We start from the raw sequence: 26629 nt of genomic DNA on the forward strand, positions 1-26629 counted from the left end.
AAGGCAGACGACTGTAAATGAGGTTTAAACTGTGTTGAGCTTTGCTACAGGCGTCGAGCGCGTCAATGATCGTGACCATAGATGATGCGATGACATCACAGCACATTAAACATAAAGATAACCGTCCTGAAATGTGAATGGACACAAAAACAATAAACTTTCTTGAAAAAATATAATTAACTTAAATAAGAATAAATAAATATATATAACTGTGGAATAAAATAAACAGTAAGTCAAAGCTTGTGAACACATTCACTCATCCAAGGCCTCACAGCTGAGGCCGTCATCGTCCACGTCTGCTCAGGCTCCGCCCCGCAGCACTGCGCCCTGTGCTTTAATAACGCCATGGTGTCCGTAAAACGTACAGAATCAACGCCTTCACGCCACCCTGGTGGTCTCCTCACTACTTCGCCCCACTATGTTTAGAAAACTACATACATCCTAACGTCATGAGTCCATGTGGCGGAGCACGAGGGCTTCAGATGAACCACTCCTTCTTGCTCTCGTCGATGGTTTCGGTGAAGGCGGGGTCATTGACGATGATCGCTGCATCGGCACAGTCTGCTGACTCCGCCCCCTTGGCCTCGTTGGTGTGATAGGAGCCTTTATGACGGAACAGATGGCGGATCACAAACACCATGATGCCGAGGACAATGAAGATCACCATGGAGATGATGCCTAGAAAGAAAAGAAAAAGCCTTTGAGTACATGTGAAAGGATCGAAGCACTGCAGCCCTCCCACCACCTCGTCACCACATTTACCTCCAACTATTGCAGAGTTGCGGTCCACTTCATCACTGTTGAGCTTGTCCTCATTGAAGGGGAAAACAGCTCCAGCTGAGAACAAAACAACTGGTGTTATAGAAAACTCTGGATATTCAAATGTGACACTTTCCTTTGGACTGTTTCATGTCTCTACCAGCTTCTATGTGCCACGGGTCGCTGGCCGAGGCCATGGGGGAGATGGTCAGGGGGGAGGCGCCACAGTTGGATGGTACCAGAATCCCGTGGGTGCTGACGGGGGCTGCCATGCCCGAGCGCAGTGCGGCTTTCAGAGGCGCCACGCTGTTCAGCTGAACTCTGGACAGACAGCCCACGAAGCCGGGCGTGTTGTAGCGCTCGATCAGGATGGGATCAATCTGACCCGTTTCTACAAGAAGACAGAACAAGGTTTTAGACTTTTAGACTCCGTTCAACTGTTCAGCAGCAACACGAGCTGAACTTGTCAGGACCCGGACTGAAGAAAACCTTGAACCTTGGACTGAGAACATGTGATCATGAAGAAGTGTACTGTAATCCCTGCACAGTTTTTAGTTGTGATGTACTTTTGCGTCCCAGCAGCTGTCCTGTACAGAGGCGTGTTTACATGGAGGGGACGGCCCCGTGTTTAAAGTCAAGGACGAGAGAGAAGAAGAAGAAGAACACACTCACTGCTTATTTGGACGTCACGTAAGTGTCTTTAGAGGACGCTCATTCTGTGTCACTTTATGTGCGATGTGAAGCTGAGAGCTAACCAAAGTGTGCTAGCATTAGCATGCTAACATAACAATGCAGGACACACACAGTTCGAGCCGAGGAAAATTCTGCTGGCTTAATGCTCTTTAATTACGGTGTGATGTCGTTTATAACGAGTGGAAGGGTGTTTGGGGGGGGGGGGGGGGGGGGTGTAGCTGAGGGTGACACCTACTGGATCAAAACGTTCCTCCTTTAATAAGATGTATGATTGTGTCTCTTCATGCAGGTCAAGATTTTCTTGGAGGCTAAAAAGTAAAAATCCTGCACACTACTCCTGCTCAGCATACACTAATGTATGTGTACCGACCAAAAGCCCTCGCTGTCTATCTGTGTGCCACCTGTTTGGCTCCGCCCACCAAACACATCGTCACTGTGTGCAAACATCAACGTGGTCTATAGCATCCTGTCTGAGCCACACGCACACTTCCACTCAGTGGAATACTTACCAAAGACTTTTCCAAGAAACATACTCTTGATCAGGTTGAAGTGTGTGTCGGAGGCCTCAGGTAGACTGTACGTGGACACTGGATAGTGGTCCAGCTGGAGAATACGGACGCAACAAAAAGACACACTCAGCTGATGACTTCATTCAGATAACTTATATATAAACACAGATACAGGTTCACTCCTCAGTACGAGCTCTGACAGCCGTTTGCACTTCTTCTAACTAAGCTAACCAAGCTCTTACAGACTGACAGGACGGATCTATTTCACCTATCAGTGCTGCAGATTGGGCAACACATCACGCACACGTGCAGTTCCGTTACCTTAAATATTGATCTCAACCGTATCAACATTATAATGAACCTCATGAAATAAGGGTGTTGTAACTTTAATTCAATCCCTTCTCCTGGCACCGAGGCAGAAAGCACTAACCTGAAGTCGTATCTCTCTGAACTTTCTCGTGATGTTGACAGAGTGTGGCTGTCCGTTAGCCAAGTTCCGATGGTCGACGTCGATGGTGAAAGGTTCTGTTGGCCCTCCGAGGCTGTAGCGGATCTGCAGGGTGCCTGAACACACGAAACAGACGTAACGTAGATTGAATGACATATCTGAAAAGCCTGATACAGGCCCTGTGATGTAATGCAGCAGCTGTGTATACATAACACTGTTTATTCATAGAAAATATAAATGAACCATATGTCCTGCACCATCATCATCTTAACTGAAGATGAAGATTACAAACTAAAACATGAGGGACTTAAATGGTGCTCTGTTATTGGATAAATGAAACCATGTGCACTCATGTCTGAGGACTGGGAGTTGTAGTAGTCAAAGTCATCAGACATTTCTGAAGGATGGAAACACACCGCTGACGTCCTCTGCTCCTCCTCATCCTCCAAGTTATCACACCTTTGAAAACCATCACCATGACAACCATGGTTGCAGAGTAAAGAGTCCATCAGTATGAACTCATCCATTCATACACATTCACACACTGATGGTAGAGGCTGCTGCAGAGTAAAGAGTCCATTATTAAACGGATCATTATCGATATTGATGATCAATATTGATGAACTCACCATTGTGTCTGAGCACCACAGCCATGTAGTCCTCAGTCCTGGAGCTGATGTAGACCAGGATGCTGGGAGCACTGGAGGTGCTGAAGCTGAACAACAACTCCTCGTGGGTCAGGTTGGCCTCGACTGGAACACCCACAGCCGGTGAGCCCTTCAGCTCCGGCAACGAATAAGACCCGGCTTCAGGCAGGAAGTCATAGCGGACCAGGGTTCCTGTCTCAAAGTAACCGCCGACATCTAACACACACACACACACACACACGAAGAGTGAGATGAGGAGCAGAAGAAGAAAAGGACGCTCATCTCTTATAATCTGTTTCATATAACCTGAGCGGATGTTGAACCTGTATTACATCAAACCGGTGACATCTGATCCCACTGCTGGACGGCCTACCTTCAGTGCAGAAGGGTCCATCATACGCAGTGAGGGAGCAGTCACACGAATATCCATTGTACTTCTCCACACACTTCCCTCCGTTCCTGCAGTGCGATCCATAGCTGCTGCAGTGACCCTGACAGCCTGGGTTCACTCCTGGAGTCACCTTTGCCCTCCCTTCCAGGTCAAAGGTCACGCCGTTTATCTTCAGGGCCCGCATGCAGCCTAGGAAACCCCTCTGCCCACTGGAGGCACCTGGCAGACAAGACGTGACGCGGCTGCATTAATTCATGTTACACACAGCAGCTGTGTGTGTGTGTGTGTGTGTGTGTGTGTGTGTGTGTGTGTGTGTGTGTGTGTGTGTGTGAGTGTGTGTGAGGGTCTTACCAACATATAGCTCACTGTAGAACTCCATCCTCGTGTGTCCCTGAGGGGGGGTGGGTTTGTCCTTCCTGTGCTGTCCATCGAGCTGCAGCACCGCCTCCATGATGTTCTTCTCTGCCTCCACACGATGCCACTGTCCGTCGTTCAGAGGCACCGGCGAGTGGACGCTGAGCTCCACGCGCTCATTGCCCACGTCGAACGAGAAAATGACTACTGAGCCTCCTGGAAGCACAAAGACCATTTTTTCAAACAACTCATTTAAGACTTCCAGATGAAGCAAGCAGCAGGGATGTAACGATACAGAGCAACGCAATTAAAGTCAGTCTCTTCAGAAAAACGTTCGAAAATCAAAAATCCTGATCTGATCGTTTAATGTTATTTATAGTGCTGCGTACACACACAAACAGACCTCTGAGCTCAAAGTGAAGGAAGTTGGTGGTTCCGAGGTTCTCCAGAAAGACTCCATGCGTGGAGGACGTCTTAAAGTAGAACGAGACGTCTGTGCTGGTTTCTCCTCTGAAGGACGGGAAGTGCAGGTATGAGGCTGGACTGCTGAAGGACGCCGCGTTCCTGTAGCTGCCTGAAGAAACACAGCAGCAGGTCATGGATGAAACGTTTCTCCAAGTGACATGAAATGTAGAAGGACGTTAAATGACCGCGTGACACTAACGATCGCCGTGACATCTCAGCGGTCCTATCGTCAGCTTGGCCTCAGATCCAGCTCTGCTCGTGTCCCCGACGACAACCTGACTGACGGGCAAATGGTCTTTGTACACCAGCAGGCCTGCATCTTCCCTCCTGAACACACACACACACACACACACACACACACACACACACACACACAGTGAGTAAATAAGAAAGAAAGCAGTATCTTGCATGTTTGTATTTGAGGGGTCCACTCACCAGGAGCGCAGGTCAGCATCACAGTTACAGAAGTATTTGGGGTCGGTACAGTTGTGTTCAATACCACAGGAACACTTCTGTATGCCTGGTCCTGAACCTCCCCAGTAAAAGTGCCTCTCATTGGCTCTTCCTACCCACCAGGTAAACGGGACACCTTCTGCAGGTCAAACAAACACAGTTTATTAGATGCCTCAGTTGAATTAGATCATCCTCATCTTCAGTGGCTTTGAAGAGAGCTCGGTCAGAGCTCGGTCTCCCACATATTACCAACTACTAGAATGACCATAGCAGCCATTTTGTCTGCTCGGACATCATTTGTATATAATTTGGATTATCAATAAAAAGATCTAAGAATTAATTGGTGGAATAGGTAAATATACATCAGGACACTAAATGAAAACTATAATGATTGAGTGTTTTATTTATTTTATTTATTTACACCAAGAGACTCTCTGAGCCTGCTCCTCCGTCTGAATCTTCCTCATCAAGGATCTGAAGACAGGCTAAAGCCTCCATAGCTGTCATTCTCTTTTTACATGTTATTTGTGTGTAGAGTAAAACTATAACTATGTTTTAGCTTCACAGACAGCATAAAGAACAAACACAGCAACAGAGCGGAGCAAATAGTGAACTATGACCCCCCCCTGTAAAAAGCATGCAGTCAATGTGACTGCTATGGTTATTCAAGGTCGTAATACTCATATCTCGTTTGTGTTTTGACATTTTACTGATAAAACAATGTTAGAATGAAATATACACACATTTAGGAAAAGTCAGGGTCCTATTGGTACACGTTTTTTTAAAACCAAGTTATGACATTGCAAATTTTGAAAACATTCAAAATGACTGCCCTGGTAGTTCGAGTGTTAATAAACTATAAAAATAAAAAAACATCTCTAATGTGTGGGGTTTTATTTTCAAGGTCAAGGTTGGAGCCTCCAGACCTTGAAGCTTTGATATTAATTCATATTGTTGATTTTCACTATTCTTGTTGATTTGTTGTTTATTTATGTTGTTCAGGTGACTTTATTGTGTTACTTCCACATGTTCAAAAAAACAAATTGAGAAACGACAAAAGAAAGAAAAGAAATGTTTTGCTGTGAAATGTTCCTCAAGTGTTTCATGATAACAAAAGGAAGAACATTTTAAAAAAAGGTTTTGGTACCTCTGAATGTACGTGTTTTATAAACGTTCCTGTAATGTTACACGATAACATCGAGCCCTCACATCACTTATCGGTGTTCCTGAAACGTTCCTGAGACGTGATAGGTCAACACAGACTTGAGACCTGATTTGATCTCAATCACGCGAGACACAAACACGAGTCTCCTGAAAAGCGTAGCAGACTGAGCGGCGGCGTGTCCACTAAAACAGAGCTGAGCTTCGATGGTTTACCTGGAGTGTTGAGCAGACGAGACGTTCGACAGGCGTACGCCACAAACTGCTCACAGTAGCCTGCACTGCCGGTGACTGAGGAAACCTGGACACACGCACAGAGGAGAGACAGAGGAGAGATTAAACCCTTTTTCACCTTTTCAAACAGCGCCCTCTGTGCTCTAAATGAAACATCTCTGTTTCTAAATATAACATGAATCAAGCAGCAGAGGAGGTTTGTGACCCTGAAGAAACCAGCTCTCTCTGAACGCTCTCTTTTGGTGTGTGTCTCTTTAAATGTAACGAGAGCTCCTGAGTTTACCCAGCATACATCACTCCTCTGTAGAGACAATAAAAATGGCCGACCTGCACAAAAGTCTAGAGATGGAGTCCATGGGAGGAGATACCAGGGGAGGTGGTTTATTCACCAGAATCCAACTTGTGATGTCACAAAGTGAGAACATTTCAAACGGAGCATTTTCCTGTGTGTGGTCAGACTCATGCAGACCACAGACAAAGGACTGGATGATTTATTTCACATGTTGTTGGTCATTAAAGGGATACTTGCATGAAGCTGTGTATCATTAGAAACATGGTAGTAGTAGAAGTTTTCTTCATGTGATGCAATATGACGCTTTTTGCATCACATGAAGAAAACTTCCAGGCAAAGAAAAACATATTTTTCTCGTCTCAGGACAAAATGAGGGCTGGACTCACGACCATTCAACACTACTATCATGTTTCTAATGATACACAGCTTCATGCAAATGGGTGAAGTATCCCTTTAAACACTCAGGTTACACAAACAAGTGTTCAAAAACACTGTCAGAGTGGATTTTCATAATATGTCCCCTTTAAAAGAGCGGCTGTACTGATGGAAATAATAAACAACACGTTTTGTTGTTTCATCTCCAAAAAGTCACACTAACCTCTCCGACAGCTTTCTGGACTACAGGACTCATTAAATGTCGGCTTTACAGACACTGAAAAAGTGCACGTGTATGTAGGTATCATGAAGTGTTTGCCAAAGTGACAGGTGTCTCTCTTTCTTTCTCCTTTTATTTTGTTCCTCTTTTCACTTTTTCACTTCATGCATGAACCCTGTACGTGAACTAATGTCTGTTAATTGGAGAGTGATTATTTGAGCAGCTGACGTGTTCCTCTTTGTGGGGAATAAAGTGGGGTCGAGAGGCGCTCTCCATCTATGAACTGCTGCTTTGTTTTTGGGCCTTTAAGGGCTCCGTTTGTTGATATTAGTTATAAAATATATATCAGCTTTAGAGAAATGTACTTGAATCCCGAACATGTGAAGGAATACTTTATTACAGTGGACGTCACCTCGACACTTGGTCCTCTCACTCGTTTGAACAAAGGAAGTGTGTGTGGTTAGTGTGTACCTGTTCATCAGTCACATTGTAGGTGATCTGCAGAGCCGCCGTGTTGTCCTGGTCTGCTCTGCTCACTGAGGTCTGAGGGCTCAGGTTGTTCTTCAGTGTGGTCCACACCGTCTCCTCTGTGAGGAGGACACACCACGCTCATGTCTTTAACACGAATACTCTACACAGGCTACTTCAGAAGAGTTCACACACACACACGTCATGCTCCTGATCATTTTAAATCACACCTGTTATTTTAGCTAGATTGCATTTGAGAAGTATTATAGATAATTTAGCATCATTGCACGACATCTTCCCAGCACCCACAGGAAGTTGAGAGTAAATGGATCAACAGAGAGAAACCCATGTTAACGTGCTGTCAACATTCTCCTCCCCGTCACAGCTCACCTGTCATGTCACAGTTGACTCTGAAGGGGGCGATAGATCCACTGCCGTCGGGGTCGATCCAGTAGCTCCCCGAGCTCTTCCCCTGGTGTTTGTACTCCTCACAGGACTGCTGATACATGGCTACAGAGGAGACAGACGCTCAGCTGAGCCCAGAGCGAGCACTCCCCTCTGAGTGTGTGTGTGTGTGTGTGTGTGTGTGTGTGTGTACTTACAGGTGTGACAGGTGGCTCCAGTATAGCCGGTGGCGCTACAGTTGCAGCTAAATGAATCCCACGTCTGTGTACAGCGACCGCCATGCTCGCAGTGGTTAGGAACACACCTGACAGGAGAGATGGACCTTCACATATAACATGTATATATGATATAACATATCAAATATTAACCTTCTTTGTTTTTTTTCACCAGGCTCCTTCTTGGTTATAATTGTTCCTAGTTTTTTTTTTCTTTCTAACTGTAATGATCTTTATTCATTAGGTATCGTAAATTTTGTCTAGATTTCAATTCTGCTTCTGAGTCACTCGATTCATAAAGTGTTAATATCTTCACACGTTGAGATCAGATGAAGTCTTACAGCACAGAGATCACGTGATTAAAGCTGGACCTCGCTTTAAGAACAACGCTGTTTATTCACGATGTAGGGGGGGAAAGAACTACACTACCCACGGCCATAGAGTGTCACAGCGAAGTCTGTAACCATGGAGATGTATCCTGCCCTTCTGCGCTGGAACGGTTCGTTTCGCTAACAGGCTAGCTAATTAGCTAGCTAACAGTGAATGTGCTAATTACCTTTAAGATACTAAAACAGGTGTATAAACGGTAGGGTAAGGGGTCATGGGACAGGTTGTTCCTTTTCTCCATTGTTCAATGCTGTTTTTGCATGAGTGTAGATGGTTGTCACGGTTACAGGTGTCAATCTCTTGATTAAAGCATTTTGTGAATTTAATTGGATGGTTGACTTCTGGAATCAGAGCTGTGCAAAAAGTGGGCGGTCACTGTCGAGCTCTGTCAGACCACATGCTGCGTACCTGTCTATGATGGCACACATATCCAGGCTGACATTTTCAAAGGTTCCCATGAGACCCTGCTCCACGGCCCTGAGGTCAGCGAGATGGTCGTCCACGTGAATCATCTGCATACAGCCCTGGAAGGAGCGCTGCAGCGTTCTGGCGTTGGCGGGCAGGAAGTAGCCTGAAGAAAAGCCGACAAGGTCAAGGTCAGAACAAACACTGGAAAATACTGACATCATGATCAAAAGATATTAAAATCATTGTGATCGTTGCACTGAGTATCTATTTGGTATTCATCAGAGATTATTCATCTGGTCCTTAATATACAGTTGACATGACCGCAGCGTCTGAAAGGAAGAATGATGACTTTTGTAGGTAGGTGTTGAAACCAAAACAAACTGCTGTTAGGCCACGCCTCCTCCAGAGACACACGTCCAACCCCCCCTCGGATCACATTCACACAAAGGAGTTATCAATTACAACACACCATGAAAGCACCGTTAAGCCCAAGCAGCGGCGAGCTGCGATCACCTGCGTCCTGCATTGTTGAGCTATCATGCTAAAGCTAGCATACTTTGGTTAGCTCGTAGCTTCGCATTAACTGACACAGAATAGTAAATTTGTATTATTTGATTTGATTTGCATTTCAATAATAATTTATGGGACAAATTGTATAATAAATGTCCATCCTTATATGTGTGCATGATCGTGTTCATACAGTTTATACAGACTTGCATCTTTCAGTTACTGGCTTTAATTTTTTATTTACATTTTTATATTTTTCATCTAATTTCATTTTCTGCTCCTATCCTGCGTTGCTGCTGTAACACTGTCAGTGAGATGAATAAAGGAGGTTCTTATCTTCCAGTGACCTTGATCTAAAGACGCTTACGTGACATTCAGATAGGCAGAGTGTGTTCTTCTTCCTTTCTCCCGTTCTTCACTAAAACAGCTTGAACATGCCAAGCCGTCCCGTCCACGTAAACACGATGTTAACGCAGCTCCGACAACAACAACAACAACAACAACAGCTGGCGAGACTCAAGGGTCTCACTCATCGTAACAGAAAACAATCAAAGATGAGGCACAAAACACACGACAGACTGGCGGGTGAACTCTGACACCGTGTCCTTCTCCGCTCACACATTGAATGCACTGCTGAATCTGTTTCTGCGTGGTAACTTTCACAGCATATTACCTCAAAGTGAAACAGTCAATAACAGGGTTTTATTGAGTGTGCTGCTTCATCCAGCAGGGTTTGTTTCCTTATGAAAGACTCACTTGGATTGAGTTTAATCTAATTTGATCTCTTTGTTTGTTAGGGACAGTGCATGTTAATGAACAGCTGTAGAAGATGCCAGATTATAGCAGAAGTGTTCGTTTCCATCTGATGTCCCTGAGCAGGTATCAGAGAAAAATACGTGAAGAAATAAAATACAAAAACAAAGGCACAAGTGACACAAGACAATCATAGAGGGTGAAGGTTAAAAGTGTCACAGACTTGGTGTTCTTTTATCCACTGTTTGAGGTGTTTTAAAGGTTGCATATGTTGGTGAGTCTTTTATTGTGAAAGGGAGAATATTAAAATATTTAGTTCCTTTAAAGGAAATTCTGTGACCCGGCTGGTGCCGATCCCACAGGAGGAGGAGCAAGTCTGTGCAAGATTTAATATATAAAACATGCATTTTTAAAATGAACATGTTTATCTAAAACAATGGTGAAATGAAAATGGCTTTTTGTCAAACATGTTTATGGCCTTTTTAAAAAGAGACTGTGTAAGTGTTGTGCCAGCAGATAGTGACAGGCAGTGTGTTTGTGAGTATTCACCTCCGAAGTAGTACGTTCCTCCGGTCTGGATCTGGATGGGAATGGCTGTTCTGACGGTGGACGCCTCGTCCCCGTCCACTGTCAGCATGGCATAGTACTCTAACGCGTTCAGGTGTACACTGTGCCACTGGCCATCGTTCAGACCTGAACCTGCAGTGGACAAACACTTCAGTGGATTTCCTCTAAAGGGAACTGGCTCCAAGTGATCTCCAGGTCACACGATGCACTGGAACAACAATGGAGGCTCACGCTCACCTGATGAGATGTCGATGCGTGTGTTCGTCCTCTGCGTGACATTGACGTGAACCGTAACCTTCCCCTCTGTCAGTCCCACCTCCACCCAGCCATAAGCCAGCGCCGTGAACATCAGCAGCCCGTTGGGGTTCCAGGTCCTGAAAGACAGACTGACCGACAGAGTGTCACTGTCACTCTGACCGGGGAGCCGCAGGAAGGACGTGGAGTTGAAGAAGACCGAGAAAGAGTTGGACTCGGCACAGGAGAAAGTCAGGTTACGCTGCAGGGGTGAGAGAGAGTTTGATGTGACTTCAAAACACAGAAGGATTCTGACATTTGAAGTCTAATGATAATGATGGAAAAGGTGGAGTTAAGATGAACAAGTGGCCTTACAAAGCTGGAGACGTCCACTTTCTTCTTTCGGACCATGTTGGTGATGTTGTCTCCGTTGTAGGTCATTCCCTCCATGCAGCCTTTAAAATTATCTCGTCCTCCTGTGCTCGGCTTGGCTGAAACAGGAAGCCCTCCAAAAATGATCTGAGGACAGACAATCCAGACTCAGTCACTAAACTTTATTCTACACACGTCTCTCACCCACCATTCATGTTTTCAACACCCGTCTTCAAACACACCTCGGCCACGCTTTTAAAAACCTCCGGCCAAAGTGAAGTTTTACCAATTCTGTTTATGCGTTTGTATGTGGACTTCAATAACCGGGGTTTTACGTTTCGAAACGTTACCGCCTGCGACAAAATATTTTCTTACGTCACATATAAGACCTGTTTACATTCGTAAACAGTCTGGCACGCTTATGAACAATGTGTGGATGTTACGTGTGGATGAAGTTTTTTCTAAAAACGAGGTCGTGTGTACGTACGTTTTTTTTCTAGACGGAGGCGGCAGGATATTTGTTTTTACAAAAACCCAGCTACGTGTGGACAAGGTCTCAGACTCAGGTGTTTTTAACCTTCAATATCCATCAAGCAAACAAAACCCCATCGCCCTGTTTGAGCTACACTGGACTCACATAGTTTCTTATCATGTTGTTGTTGATCCTACAGTTGATCAACTGTGTTCGTAAAGTGCTCGATAAATAAAGTTGAGAATGACGGAGAGAGAGAGAGAGAAAGAGAGAGAGTGCTGAGAAACATCTTTACCTCCTGGTCCAGATCCAGGTGGTCAAACTCTCCGTTGGTCCTGAACTGCTGCGTGTGATGGTCCAGGGTGAAGTTGACGTTTCTACGGTAGCGCTCTATGACAACCGAGTGCCAGTGGTCGTCGTCCAGTAAGCTGCCACTGGTCACAGTGGTGTGACCCTGAATGGATCCATACTGGTTACTTCCTGTAGTGAAGTAAACCAATCACATGTCACGATAGGTCCGAGGACAGAAGGTAAGACAGCCTCTGAAACAAGGACGAGGTCGAACTGTTACTGAGGAGTACCGAGGTTGATGCTGAGCTGTAGCCGGGCCCTGCGGAGCTCCAGGGAGATGTAGTCTCCCTGCTGTCCCTCTCCGTGGAGCAGGACTCCGTCTCCAGCCGTGGTTCTGAACTTCAGAGTGATGACGTCCTTAATGATCTTTATCTTTCTGCTCCTGAAGCGGTAGGGGAGGATGCCGTGGCCATCAAAGCTGATGACATCGGTCCCTGTCGCCATGAGAACGAAAAAAGAAAAAAAAAAGACAGACCAGACCATGATCAAGCAAAACATTCAGAGGAATCCACATTAAAGCTCGGTTTGAAACACAGAGGAAATACTTGGATTCAGACAAGTTAGATCTCTTTCATATCAGGGATCATGTCACTCTGCCCCCTAGTGTTTACAATGTGTACTTCAGTCTGAACTCTAATCATCACAGAGAGCTGTCTCCCCTCCTCCTCTCACACAGGTCACCATGTGGTAGACACTGTAGCTTCAGTGTTTAGCCAGCTCTGCATGTGGTGGACAGTGTAGCTTCAGTGTTTAGCCAGCTCTGCATGTGGTGGACACTGTATCTTCAGTGTTTAGCCAGCTCTGCATGTGGTGGACACTGTAGCTTCAGTGTTTAGCCAGCTCTGCATGTGGTGGACACTGTATCTTCAGTGTTTAGCCAGCTCTGCATGTGGTGGACACTGTAGCTTCAGTGTTTAGCCAGCTCTGCATGTGGTGGACACTGTAGCTTCAGTGTTTAGCCAGCTCTGCATGTGGTGGACACTGTATCTTCAGTGTTTAGCCAGCTCTGCATGTGGTGGACACTGTAGCTTCAGTGTTTAGCCAGCTCTGCATCTCCAACATTGATCCTAGTTTGAGCAGCTTTCTGCTGCTGGAGCTTATTAGAAACATGCAGAGGCTTTTTAGCTCGGGTACAATCACTTCTATCTGAAGCACTTCCACTGCCCGCTTCCATCGCTGCAACACCTGTTGACCTGATAACTGCTCTCATATCTGGAAAACCCAGGGGCGTCCAAAACGGCCTTCAAAGCCCCGCCTACCTTCTCTGGTCCAATCAAATCCAGAGCATTGAGAAGCAGAATCTAAAGTTAGAAGGAGGACATACTGGCTGCTGCTTTGTTGAAGAGAAGCTTCAACAAAGCGTGTTTCCTTCATCGTCACAGAGTCATCATCTCTCTACACAGCTCTCTGATTGGTCCTTTATGAACCAGGGGTCACTCTGTAGTCCACATGTACTCACAATATGAGCAGCCATAGAGCTCCAGGCGCACTCCGATACGTCCCTTCCGGCTCCAGTCCACTGGGATGAAACGGATGTAGCGGGCCAGGACGGGATGCTGTAAGTCATACCGGACCACTCCCTCACTGTCCACGTTCCCCTCAAACATCTGAAACACACGAAGCAAACACGCTGCAGGTTCTTCTCACGTAGACGAGGTCAAAGTCCAGTATCATCTAAACCGAGGCCTGTCATGGTCCAACTAATGTCTGATCTAAAAGTGTGTTTCACAGAAGGATTATATGAATTTAAAATAAATTATAAAGGTCTTAATCATGATGTTAACATTATTGGACACTCTTTGTGAAGGAGTGATGACTTTGAAAACACCTTTTATACACCTCTATCATAAAATGGTTTGACAGGTGACCAATCAGAGACTCTCCCTCACCCAGATGTTTCCGTCCTGTAGATACGGCCTCCAGTTCTTCTGGCTGTCACTGTAAAACAGCCGGTACCTGCTGGTCCAATCAGAGCTGCTGTAGCGACCCTGGGTAGCCATGGCAACCACCTGCTTTCTTGAGCCCAGGTCCACCTGTAACCACGGTTGATGGTCAGTTTCCGAGGGCGACCAGCCTCCAGCACCTGGTGTAGCAGGAGTTAAAGGGAGTGACAGGTTGAAAGGTGGGAGGGGGAGATAAAGGGGACACGGTGGGGAAAATTGGATCTGGAAGATTTGGAACAAAAAGTAAAATCATAGTTTTGATATTTTGTTAAAAGACTGTTTCTTTAAGAGGGTCCAGGTCCCTGTTCACAACAGGAAGTCTACCCAGGTTCATTATTGTAGATGTATTATATATTTTAGATGCTGTTATTTCTTTCCATTGTTCCAGCGTTTGTAGCCTGATGTCGTTTCAGTACTTTGACTCGTCAGCTGTGTCTTTATTGTCCTCTGCTCAGTGGACTTTATTGTTTGTCTGCAGTGTCTTTCATGTGACGACTACACATGGAAATGAGCCGCTCACAACCATCTTTTTTTACTTTGTATAAATGATCGATGCACACCGTCCCAGCCTCGACGTGAACTCAAAATAAATCAAGGTGTGCCGCTGTTCCAATGAGCAGCGTGAGGCTGGCGTGTTCCAGGAGGGTTCATGAGATTAAACAAAGAAAGAAGACTGCCGACCCTGTTAGTGTATCTATCAAAGAAGTCTGTTTGCTGTGTTGCAAAGCTGAAGTCAAACAGGCGTTCATAAAGCCATGTATCAGTCAGCAGGAATGAATGAATCCAGACACACCGGCCTTAATGTCAGGTTAATATGACGTTATTAGAATAAAAACATGAATTCATCATCAGAGCACCAAACCAGACGCACAGCCTCTGTGCTCCCGTGTGCAGTAACAACAGCCTACCTTGTTTCCGACTGAGCTTGGCGTGACCGGCTTCATGTCCTCGAGCAAACACTGAGGAAGCTGTGAAGGAGCTGAAGGGGAGCGGGGTGGCCAAGCTGTCCTCACACTTTCCTGAAAAAGAGAGAGAGGGGGGGGGGGGGTAAGATAATCAGCACTGTGCAACATAAACTAGTGATGTCCACACACTGGTGGTCTGCAGCAGCAGTCCCCAGACCCTCAGGAGGGCTCTTGTCACTTGCAGGACCCGGCCTGCTCAGAGAGTGCTCATGTGATCAGGGTTATTGTAGTCACACACGACTTCCCCCAGAGCGCTCCCTGACATTTAAAATCCTGAATATCTCTCTGAGCAGGTCGGAGAGGGCACCAGATGAAGGGTTTGGAGCGGCCGCGAATCCACGATAGTCCAGAAGAGGGACTCCGACCTCACTGAGCCAGACTTCAGGGTGAACTTTAATCCTCCTCTGAGTGCTGAGCGTCTCAGGCGGACGTGGAAAAGGCTGCACAAACACGTTATCACGCAAACATCGTTTTTCTCTGAGCACGATTTTGTCAGAGAATAATTCTGTGTCTCGTTCATGGTGACAAGAAAAAACAAGGAATAATGTGATTTTGTTCTGATCCACATGAATCTTCAGTTTGGACACGTTCAGGTCAAAGAGCCTCTTTGAAACATTGTCATGAGACACATTGAACACATGTGAGGCCTTATGATGGCCTTTGTTCCCCGCAGGCTCCAGGGACTTCATATAAGAAGCAGATTTGGGTGGGGGAGGGGTCACGACGTGTGTGTGTGTGTGTGTGTGTGTGTGTGTGTGTGTGGGGCAGGTGCAGCGCATGGTAATGAGCTCCTTCATATGCATCACAAAACAACAAGCCGGCGTGTTTTCAGCAGTTTGAAGGAACAAATCTCAAACACAATCTGAACAAAGAGCCAAACGTTGGTCTCAAATAAATCCAGAATCGATCGTCTCCGCTCGGTTCTATAAAAGTGGAAGTTTACACCAACGACGGCAGGGACACAAATGTTGAGTTGAAATGAGTCGACAGCTGCACAGACAGGCCGACATTTAGCTGGAGATGTTGCCAGAGAGAAGACGAGGTGACCGTGACCTTTGACCTCTGACCACAGATCTTATCATAGATTAGTGCCAAAATAAACAAGACTTCTTCCAGGCACTAAACGACGTCATCACTTTTTTCAGATTGGACATTTTTTGTGTGAAATTGTGTCTCAATCAATTTATTAACAATTTAATAAATGGTCAAAAGCTTTTTTTAAGGTTGACAGTGACCTCTGAACTCTGATCACACTGACGTGCCTAAAACTTCAGTCAGACAACTGCAGCTGATCCAGAACGCTGCTGCTTGAGTCCTCACATCACATCAGATGTGATCACATCAGTCCAGTTCGGAGGTCTTTACACGGGCTGCTCGTCTCTAGATTTTAAAATCCTGCTGCTGGTTTATAAAGTGCTTAATGGTTCAGGGCCAAAAAACACGAGTGACCTGCTGATTAACTACAAACCGCTCAGACCACTCAGGTGGTCTGGTCCAGGTCTGCTCTCTGTCCCCAGAGTCAGAACCAAACATGGAGAAACAGCCTTCAGCTTCTATGCTCCGTATATCTGGAACAAACTCCCAGAAAACTGCAGGTCAGCTGACTCTCTCAGCTCTTTTAAATCAAGGTTCAAGACTCACCTGTTTACTGCTGCCTTTAACTAACATGTTTTAATAAAGGTTTTAATCTTTCACTCTGCACTGTAACTTTTAAATCCTTTCATATTCTTCCTTAAATTCATTTTATTTGAATTATTATTACTACAAATTTTAACTTTTCTTTCCTCTGCCATGATGCTTTTGATGTCTTGTGTAAAGCACTTTGAATTGCCTTGTTGTTGAAATGTGTTATATAAATAAACGTGCCTTGCTTTGACGTGTGTGCAGGGATTAAAATAAAAAAAAATGTTTTGAGTGAAAAAAAATTCGGCATGCCCAACCCACATGGTGTGCATTATATAGTGCTTTAACAGCAGCCCCTCCAAAGTGCCCTCCCGGCTCAAGCGGCCGCCACATAGAACAAACTCCCTGAACACCTGAGGACTGCTGTCACACTCAACTCCTTTAAATCAGGCCTTAAAACTTTGTTATTCACTCAGGCTTTCAATGAGAAATATACTGTCTGCCTTACTGCAACACATTCTTCCTTTTTTAATAGTTTTAACAGTTGTTCCTTTATCGAGTATTTTCACTTTCATCCCGTCTTTTAATGATGTATTTTGCATTCTTTCCTTAAACTCTGTTTTAATGTTTTTATGTTTTTATGTCTGTAAAGCACTGTGAAATGCCTTGTGTCTGAACAGTGCTATATAAATAAACTTGCCTTGCCTTGCTACACCTGAGCCTCCTTTCTTTTGACTTTCTATTGGAAGTGGAGGCAGCGGCAGGCCCAGGGGCTCTGGAGTAGTGATGCGAATTCCGGCTCTTTTTAGAGAACCGGCTCTTTCAGCTCCCAAGTGGACTTCAGATTTTTTGGTGCTTAAATGAATTTATTACCAACAATAATATAAAACGAGGAACAATATGAATTACTGATGTAGAAATATGCATTATATCAAATAAACACTTATTTATACACTCTGCACAGTTGCAGCTTGAAGAGGAAACAGAAGAGAGAGAGTGTGTCTTTGTGTGAGTGTGTTGCTGCAATCATAAAATATATAAAACTGTAACTGAAGTATTGTGTGTGTGGAGCTGCTGCCTCACAATAAATAACAACTAAGGTGATCTCTAACTGTATATAAAGTGTTTGGTATAGGATATGGTGATTGACTGAGTGACATAGAGAGACTCTGGTCTTTGTATGTAACTGGGTCCTGGTCTTTGTATGTAACTGGGTCCTGGTCTTTGTATGTAACTGGGTCCTGGTCTTTGTATGTAACTGGGTCCTGGTCTTTGTATGTAACTGGGTCCTGGTCGTTGGATGTATCTGGGTCCTGGTCTGATAATGGGCTTCCTGGACCTGACTCCACATTCATCTCACTGGTTCCTTTCTCTCTCCTCTCCTCCTGTCTCATCCTCTGTTAAGATTTTAAAATGAAAAGCCTCAGTATGCTGAGTCATGATTATTACTTGTAATTGTGATGCCATGTTTAGTCACAGTTTTACTTCTCCATCCAAACATCCAAATAATATTATAAAATGCTGTTCAGCCTTGAACGTGAACTTCAAATCTTCTGATTCATGTCCTTTCATTTTTCAGCCCAGGCTACATTTACATCTTTATTGTCTGTCTGTTGCATCTAAAGGCTCATTCACTGTTTCTCATTCTCTTAGCTCTTTCTAAAGAATCAAGTTCAAAATAAAAAGTTCTCCTCTCCTCTCTGCCTGATCATCCTCTGCCTTTCTTGCTGTAACAAATGATAACTTGATTGACGCTGCCTCTTAAATCTACGTTACATCGTTGCTCCGATTTATTTAAAAGCCGTTCTAAAAAATAGACCTGCAGTCACGTCGCGACCGTGTTTACTTTCAGTTTGAAACGAAACTTAAAGAAAAATACGAGGAGGACATAACAGAGGTGTCAACCTCTGTCTCTGTCTCTCTCTCCTGTCCGTCTGCTGTGTATAACCCCTCTCCTCCCCCTGCTCAGTGAGGACACAGACACAACCGCACATCTTCACCTATGATATCCGGCTTTAACAGAAAAAAGACAAGACAAAAACTAATCGGCTCCCGATGACGAGCCGACACATCACTAATGCTAACGACACGCCGCACATAAGGAACGCTTGTGAATTTCGGCAGCCTATCACACCAGTCTATGCGAATTTTTGTTCCGTCTCATAATTTTAATTTGACGGAATTCCGTCATGTAGACGGAAAACTTGAATCCCTGCACCGTGTGTGTGTGTGTGTGTGTGTATCTACAGACTGTGCCATAAAACAAACATCTGTTCGGCCCATAACAAGTCCAAACTCCATTTAGCCTTTTCAGCAGAGGAAGGCAAACAGCATGTTGTAGAGACACAGACTGAGGTCGAACACTGGAGGTCAAATTCACAGGCTGAAGTTAAAGAATCATTCTGACCAACATGTGACAAGGAATCAGTTCTGGTCTGACCTGTGGTGTGAAACAGCTTTGAGGAGTCAGAAGACTAGAAAAGAAAAAAACAGGCTCAAGTCCATTTACTGAAACGTTGATGGAAGTGACAGTTTATATAAAAAGCCAAGAACAGAGAGTTTCCAGCCAGCGTGCACATGAATAACGAAGCCCAACTCAAACACATCCTATGTCCCTCGACATGACGACAGAAGTTAAGAGTTGGTGGGTAACAAGCCTCTCCACCTGGAGCTGTCCCGATGACTGACACGATGATGAAAGCACGTTATAAAAGTGAGGGCGGTGATCATATCCACGAGGTCCGGACCTCGCTGGGTGAAAAAAGTTTGAACTCCAATCATTTCTTTCTAATAAATCTGTGTTTTAAATATTTAAAGACAAAACATTCTGCCACTTTAGAAACATAAATAAAAACCTAAATACTATATAATAAATATTATCTGTTAATGTTGGGGAAGCTTTTTAAAGTCACATGTGAGATAATGTCAGACTTGTTGACAGATAACAAACAGCAAGAGGAAAAAGGCATAAATCCAACTTTAGAAGAAAAGATACAGAGTATAAAGACTCTGCACCAACGAGCTCCTCTGCTGCTTCCTGATTTAAATCACAGTCCTGTAGTCAGTATCCGTGTTGACAGCTGAACCTGTGCACCGTGGATTCACTCAACTCACGACACGACTCTCTCACCGTGTGCTTTAAAAAAGAGATGAGTGAAACCGAGCTGCTCGTCAGTGTGGTTCACTCTTTAGAGGTTTTTCTTTCTGAACAAGAGGAGGTGATTGGAGCTTCTCATCGTGCCGTCCAATAAACACGGCACCATGTTGGTTGTGTTATTTGTCGTTCCCCGTCTTCTTGACATATTGTCGCACAGTTTTCATCTGTTATCGTCTCTCCTCTTCTTTTCTGTTTTGAAGCCTAAATGTTTCCACACCTCGATTTAAGAGACGGTGGAGCGTCCTTCATTTTTACATCTCACTCTCTTTTCATCCCTACTGTTCAATAGGGGTATTGATATCGGATATCAGTCCGATATCAGCCAGAAAGCAAATATTGGATTTTATCAGACTGCATCTAAAATCTCTGATGTAAGCGCTCTGATAAGCGCTCCAGCACTTCTCGCCATAGGTGCCGAGCCCACGCGATCACAACAACGTGTGCATGTAGCAACATTTGACCGGACACTCGATCGAAGATGTTCCAGCTGAGTGCAACGCTTGTCATGCACAAGCTTCCCAGGAAAGTTTAATACGACCAACCTCATCGTGCACGTGAAGCAGCGTCACAACAACAGCACGAGGATTCTCACAAGACCACCGAGGTGAAGAAACAACAAACCACTGGCTCCCTCAAACAACCAACGCTGGCACAAACATTTGCAAATGAATGAATCTTCAGTTTACTGTGCTCGATGAGCAGCCCCTGTCGGTGGTGAGTAATGTTGGGTTTAAACAAGGGCTGGGACTTGATTAAAACATGCAAAAATGTTAAAACATGCGAAACTAGCACGAAGCTACTGAAAAGCTAGGACGAAGCTAGCGCAAAGCTAGCGCGTAGCAACAACAAACAGTTCCGCACTGTTTATGAGGCAAACTGTGATTAAATGCGTTAAAAAATGAACGCGTTATTTTCTTGTAATTAATTAATCATAATTAACACGTTAAAGTCCCACCCATACTTTAAAAGCTTATTTGAGCAGCTCGCTACATTATTCCTAGCCACCACTACATTGCAGACTATAATGCACCCCAGATGCAGACAGAAGTTCAAAAGCAAAGGCTGTTACAATGGCATCCAGATCTGTTTCCTGTCATGAACATGAACATAATGACTTATTATATAATGAGTTATTGAGCATCTCAGTGGCTCAGTATTTCTGACAAACTCTCCTGTGTTGACGAGGATTTACTCGATGCTCGTGATCACGTCACTTTCAGATCGGACACTAAACGGCTCTTCCATAACCTTCTCACACGTCTGTGTCTTTGACATTTATAAACTCGTCCTTTTCTCCAAACTGACAGAGCTGCTGAGTAAAGACAACAACAACAAACAACAAATCTGATCTTCACATGTCGCTGCTGCTCTCCTAACACGAGTTCATCCTGCTGAATCATGGAGGTCAAAACACCACTGTGTCTCTGAAAGGTCAAATAAAAGAACCTTCAGGTGATCATCTTTCTCCGTCAGACCGAGACACACCTCAGCATGATCACATTTCAGGATAGTACTAAACCCTGTAACCGGAGCGTTTGTATGGATGAGCTGGGGAAGTGAGGGAATCCTGAAAGCTCCACTGTGACCTTTGCACCTACTTCCTCCGAGGCTCTGTGGAGCCCAATACAGCCAATAAATCAAGTTATGACTCGCTCAGCCAACTCTCTGACTCTCCCCTTTAATGAGTAACGAGAGGGACAGAGCTCCTCCCTGAAGCAGGAGACAGTTTCACCATGACCAAAAAAACAAACGCTAACATCAGAGAGCAGCAGCACACACGTTTTTTATAACGACTACTATACCTCGTAAAACTTTGGTTTTCACAACATTTAAAGTTAATGACTTTATAGGACCGACAGCTTTCTTTACTCAGTGAAGAGCGCGGTCAATCCTCCGAGCCTCCGAGACGCCGAGCAGGCAGCACGAGTCCGACAACCTCAGAACGATTTCTTTATTAGATACAACTCTGTGCAGCCCTGTCTGCAGTCTGTGTACCTGAGTGTTTGTGTCAGTGGGCGTGTCTGTCTGTCAGTGGGCGACTTCCTAATTAAAATCTGTGCTCATGATCCGGAGCACCGCTAATTGAATCAAACAGAATTGTGTCTTCTGTGACCACAGAGACAGTCGGTGGCAGGACGAGTTGATATTTACTGATGCTTAGCGTCACAGCAGCGTCTACGTCACGTCCTGACAAAGTGTCATCCTGGTTCGACTTTCAAACAGAGGCAGAGAGGAGCACGTTATCTATCACACACTGTCATCGCTCCAGTCTGCAGTCTAGGTTTGTTTTATGTTTCATTATGTCTGCAGGAGAAGACGTCAAGTTCCATGTACATTAAAAAAACAGGTGACTGCTGAATATACACACTCAGCTGGAATGCAGTGCAGTGATTTCAGCACTTTAACGGATGTTCAGCAGCGAGCAGAAAACGACCTGCAAACAAAACCATCTTTGAAAACAAGATGAAAAGGAATCCATGTTTGGCTGAGGAAGCACAATGAAGAGTTATGTGCTATGTGGCAACACATTCATCATGAAATAATTTGAACATTTTTTGGATTGTATTTTGGTGCTTTTCATTTTGTTTGTATCTTTGATATGTTTGATTTTCATATTTCTGAAATAAATGTAATCAATGAATCACAAAACAATGTGTTAAGTCTCAGCATGTGACTCTTCAGCTCGCCGTCTGAACCTGTGATTGTTGGCTGGCTGGTTAATTCACACAGAATAAGGACAGGAGTGGTTTAGGAAGATCTCTAAGTGGGAACAACACTTTCGTGGTTTAGAATAATTTCATAAAATTCACAAACACAGACTCTGAAAACAAACCAACTGAACAGCAGATTCAAGAGCTGAGAGTCAGAGCAGTGAACGTATTCATTCCTGACAGCAGCATCGGCTTGAACACATTCAGTCAGACGTCCAGGTGAAAACAAAACAGTACTCCACCCTGCTGATTGAGCTCAAATCATTTCACCAAAGGATTTTAATTGTGTCAGTTTAAACTAAATATAAGAAGGCCGAGAGCGTTGTTCTCTGTCCATGGTGCTGAAGGATGCACCCAGCGTTTCTACGTGACATAAAAAAGAACAACAAGTTCCTGCCATCCGAAACAGGATCATTCCATTTTCACATGCACAGTCACTCATCTACGGTGGCCCTGAGGGTCAATTTAAAAAAAAAATAGGACGACACCTCTTGTTTGTGTTTGGAGAGAATACAGAGGATTTGTCATTTCATGTTTACATGTTGCTCGTCTGGCTGAAAGTTGCCATGGAAATAGCAGCGTGTAAACAGGAAATGACACGCTTTATGACTGCTGCAAAGTCCCTGAGCACGTTGTGCGTCCTACATTTGATGGTTTCTGAAATGATTTTGGAACAAAGTAGAAGGTGTTAATGTCATTAAAGGTTTTTGTGTATCAAGTTTCCTCCAGGACGCTGTGAGCAGCAGAGTCCAACAAAACAAGAAGCTGCAGGTCGTCTCCGTCCACGCCGTGCAACCTGAACGCCACTGCATCGACCTGCTGTGTAGTTCAATCTACTTACAGACTGTCCAAGAGTCCTGTGCTCCAGCTCTCTGCTGTTGTTTGGATTTATTTTTGGGCTTTCATGTCTTTATTTAGACAGGAGAGAGGAAGGAGGCGTAAATCACAGGGAGAGAGAGAGAGAGAGAGAGAGAGAGAGAGAGAGAGAGAGAGCGAGAGAGAGAGAGAGAGAGAGAGAGAGGCACACAGGCAGACCCTGAACACAGACCGACCACCTCGAGGACCCCCATCAAAAACAAGCTCCAGGACACTGGCGCCCGTGTGCCCCGTCTTTCTTGGTGAGTACAATCCTTGTATTATAATATTCACGTGTTTCAAGCGTGTGGAGCTGTGAAAACACAACGCCGTTCTCTCGCTCGTCCTCCCTATGTGGTCTCTGATCACTCCCAAATGGACTTAATGGACTTCTACAGTACTTTTCTGATCTTCTGACTCCACAGGTCAAACCTACACATTCACACACTGATGGTAGAGGCTGCTGCAGAGTAAAGAGTCCATCAGTATGAACTCATCCATTCATACACATTCACACACTGTGCCTTGCCCAAGGACACATTGGACAGGTCTGCTAGAATGTTCTGGTTCTGATGTCCTATTTGATGCTACAAAATCGCGGTCCAAAACCCGATGGTGAACTTCATGTTGCGTACATCCCGAGGCGTGCTAAAGCTGCATGCTAAGCTAACAGCTGATGCCTGAACTTCATGTGTGGTTCTTAAGTAACAATCACAGTAAAAAGGGAAAAAGAGGTGCTCAGGGTGACATGGAAGCAGCACAGGGTCACTCATAAAGGTGGACATTAAATCAGGTGTATTCACGTTTGAAAGGTAGAATACGTAGACTTATATGTACACGTATCAAATAAAATATTAAATGAATTAAACATTGACTCAACCTGTGTGTTCTGTATATTTAACATGACGTGTCGAGGAAACACCAGCTGTTATGACAGAGCTCCTGATGTGCTGCTGTGATAAATACATCATGTCCTCCTCAGGTTGGTTCTCACGCTGATAGAGCACAGAATCACTCCCATGATTATTATTATTATTATTGATTTGATGGAGAGCCCCCAGGCGTGTGTGTTTAAACATCACATGTTTACACACACACACAATAAGATGTTATTTATTTTTTGTCAAACTCACTCAAAGTGCTGCACTTTGAAAGATGCAGAATGTTATCTTCACTTTATCAGATGTTGTGCAGCATCACAACATGACTGTCCTGTAATATATCGATTATCACCACATCCTATATCCCTCCACTTTGACTGAGTCTACGTCTGTCTTTAAAACACTCTGCTCAGTACCACACACGTCGTGATGTTGGCTCTACTGAATGAACACAAGCAGGTTGTGAGTGTGTGTATCTGTGTGAGTGTGTGTGTGTGTGTGTGTGTGTGTGTGTGTGTGTGTGTGTGTGTGTGATATATCATATGAAGTACACTGCCCTCAATATACTGCAGAACAACAAGAGCTGCTGATGAAGCTGGTGGTTTGATCCCATGCTGAGTGTTGACTGTAGTCCACATCCCTGACTGCAGAGGCAAGCCACCAATTTAACCAGGCTGCTAGCCTGTGTGTGTGCGTGTGTGTGTGTGTGTGCGTGTGTGTCTGTGTGTGTACTTACTGGATACAGAGGATGCAGCGCTGGAGGTCCTGATGATGTTGCACAGGACTGGCAGCAGCAGCAGCATCGTCACACAATCAGACATGTTGAGAGGAGATCCACACAGTCACGGGGACAAAGAGAGACAATGGCGCGTGCTCCTTGTCCGTCTGTTGTTCCGGTGATAAACACAGGGGATGCTACCTTCGTTATTAGCAGAGAAAGCAAAATGTAATGGCCGTCGTCCTCCCGCTGCGCCCTGTATTTCCTTTCTTCTCAGTCCCCTCTCTCTCTCTCTCTCTCTCTCTCTCTCTCTCCCTCTCTCTCTCTCTCTCTCTCTCTCTCTCTGTCTCTCTCTCTCTCTCTCTCTCTCTCTCTCTCTCTCTCTCTCTCTCTCTCTCTCTCTCTCTCTCTCTCTAAGCTCCTCGGCGGGTCTGTATGGGGCTCTGACCACAAGCCTCCGGGTCTGTCCTGTGAACACAGCGGGCCTGGAGCTCCAGGCGCATGGTCAGACAGACAGATGATCTCCGAGCGTTGAACAGCCGGAGTACTAACTACACCCCCACCCTCGCTCGCATTTGGTATGGTCCTATACGTGCAACAATAAAGGGCTCCAGGACTGAGGAGGAGGCATGGGGAGCAGGAGGGAGGCTGATAAATGTATACAAACGTAAACAATAGCTCAGTATATCTAATTCATGCCAGCCTATATCTAGGGTCTTAAATAATAATTTAAAAAAACATACATTTATTCAAATCTGCATCAGCTTTATTGACCATGACGCACAAAAGGATGTCTTCAGTAACTGAGCTCTCAATGTACAAAAACATATAAACATGATGAATATTGAACAATGTTGCATTTTAACACCAAACGAAATCAATTAGAATTTAAATTGGTAGAGAGATTAAATTAATCTGAACAAAACAGTTAAATTAGTTCAATATTAATCATCATTTATTCATGTAATTGTTTCATGTGAACACAATGCACTAAAAGCAGAATACATAAAGAACATTCAAACTTCCTAAACAGATAATAATAATACATTTTATTTGTACAGCACTTTACATTCACAAATCTCAAAGTGCTACATACGAAAGAGAAATGAGCAGAAGGCCTTTTTTAACCCCTTGACGCCTGAAGATGATGATGAAGATGAAGATGGGTGTTAAGCAGCTGTAGTCTGTGGGGCCTTCAGGGGGTCAGGGACGCTGTTCTGCAGCAGCAGAGAAAGCACCATCGCCCCTGAGCTTGGTCCTCGGTGTTAGGAGGGTGTGTGTGGATGAATGGAGGGTGTGTGACGTGATCTGGGGGGTGAGGAGCTTCTGAAGGTAAGGAGGATCCATGGATGCACTGATGGGTGAGGAGGGATACCTTATATTAATTTCTGTGTGTGACGGGGAGCCAGTGAAGGGATCCTGGCAGCACTGTTTTGAATATACTGGAGCTTCTGGATGCTCTTGCCAAGGATCCCGATGAGGAGTGTCCAACCTGGAGGAGACAAAGGCGTGGACAAGCTTCTCTGCATCTCCCAGGGTGAGTGAGGGGCGGAGCATGGCGATGTTTTTGAGGTGGTAGAACTTGCGGAGGTGATTGATGTGGGCGTTGTAGCTGAGCTGCTGGTGCATTTTAACA

At 44.8% G+C, this 26629-nt stretch overlaps 1 protein-coding gene across 1 annotated transcript; it reads right to left on the reverse strand.

Moving 5' to 3' along the window:
- Positions 1-264: 264 nt before the first annotated feature.
- Positions 265-25517, reverse strand: LOC306826850 (contactin-associated protein-like 2). Its single transcript, XM_079348380.1, has 25 exons — positions 25012-25517; positions 14992-15102; positions 14030-14223; positions 13600-13747; positions 12371-12574; positions 12085-12269; positions 11321-11464; positions 10949-11207; positions 10694-10843; positions 8885-9047; positions 8072-8178; positions 7860-7979; positions 7473-7588; positions 6097-6181; positions 4702-4858; positions 4466-4593; positions 4205-4375; positions 3799-4017; positions 3430-3666; positions 3039-3272; positions 2392-2525; positions 1962-2055; positions 920-1150; positions 763-837; positions 265-678 (listed from the first exon to the last, which is right to left on the reverse strand). Exons 1-25 carry the CDS (start codon positions 25094-25096, stop codon positions 479-481), a joined length of 3951 nt encoding a protein of 1316 aa, XP_079204506.1. The 5' UTR covers positions 25097-25517; the 3' UTR covers positions 265-478.
- Between the last annotated feature and the right edge of the window lie 1112 nt (positions 25518-26629).

The sequence above is a fragment of the Symphodus melops genome (assembly GCF_947650265.1).
Source record: "Symphodus melops genome assembly, chromosome: 7".
Lineage (NCBI taxonomy): Eukaryota > Metazoa > Chordata > Actinopteri > Labriformes > Labridae > Symphodus > Symphodus melops.

Bases quoted from the DNA above. Each gene is read 5' to 3' on its own strand.
- LOC306826850 (XM_079348380.1), bottom strand. From the start codon at position 25,096: ATGTCTGATTGTGTGACGATGCTGCTGCTGCTGCCAGTCCTGTGCAAC. The intron at 7,980-8,071 runs GTAAGTACACAC...TCTCCTCTGTAG, and splicing joins TGGAGCCACCTGTCACACCT to CCATGTATCAGCAGTCCTGT. The intron at 2,526-3,038 runs GTGAGTTCATCA...TCGTGTGTTCAG, and splicing joins TGTGGTGCTCAGACACAATG to GCACCCTGCAGATCCGCTAC.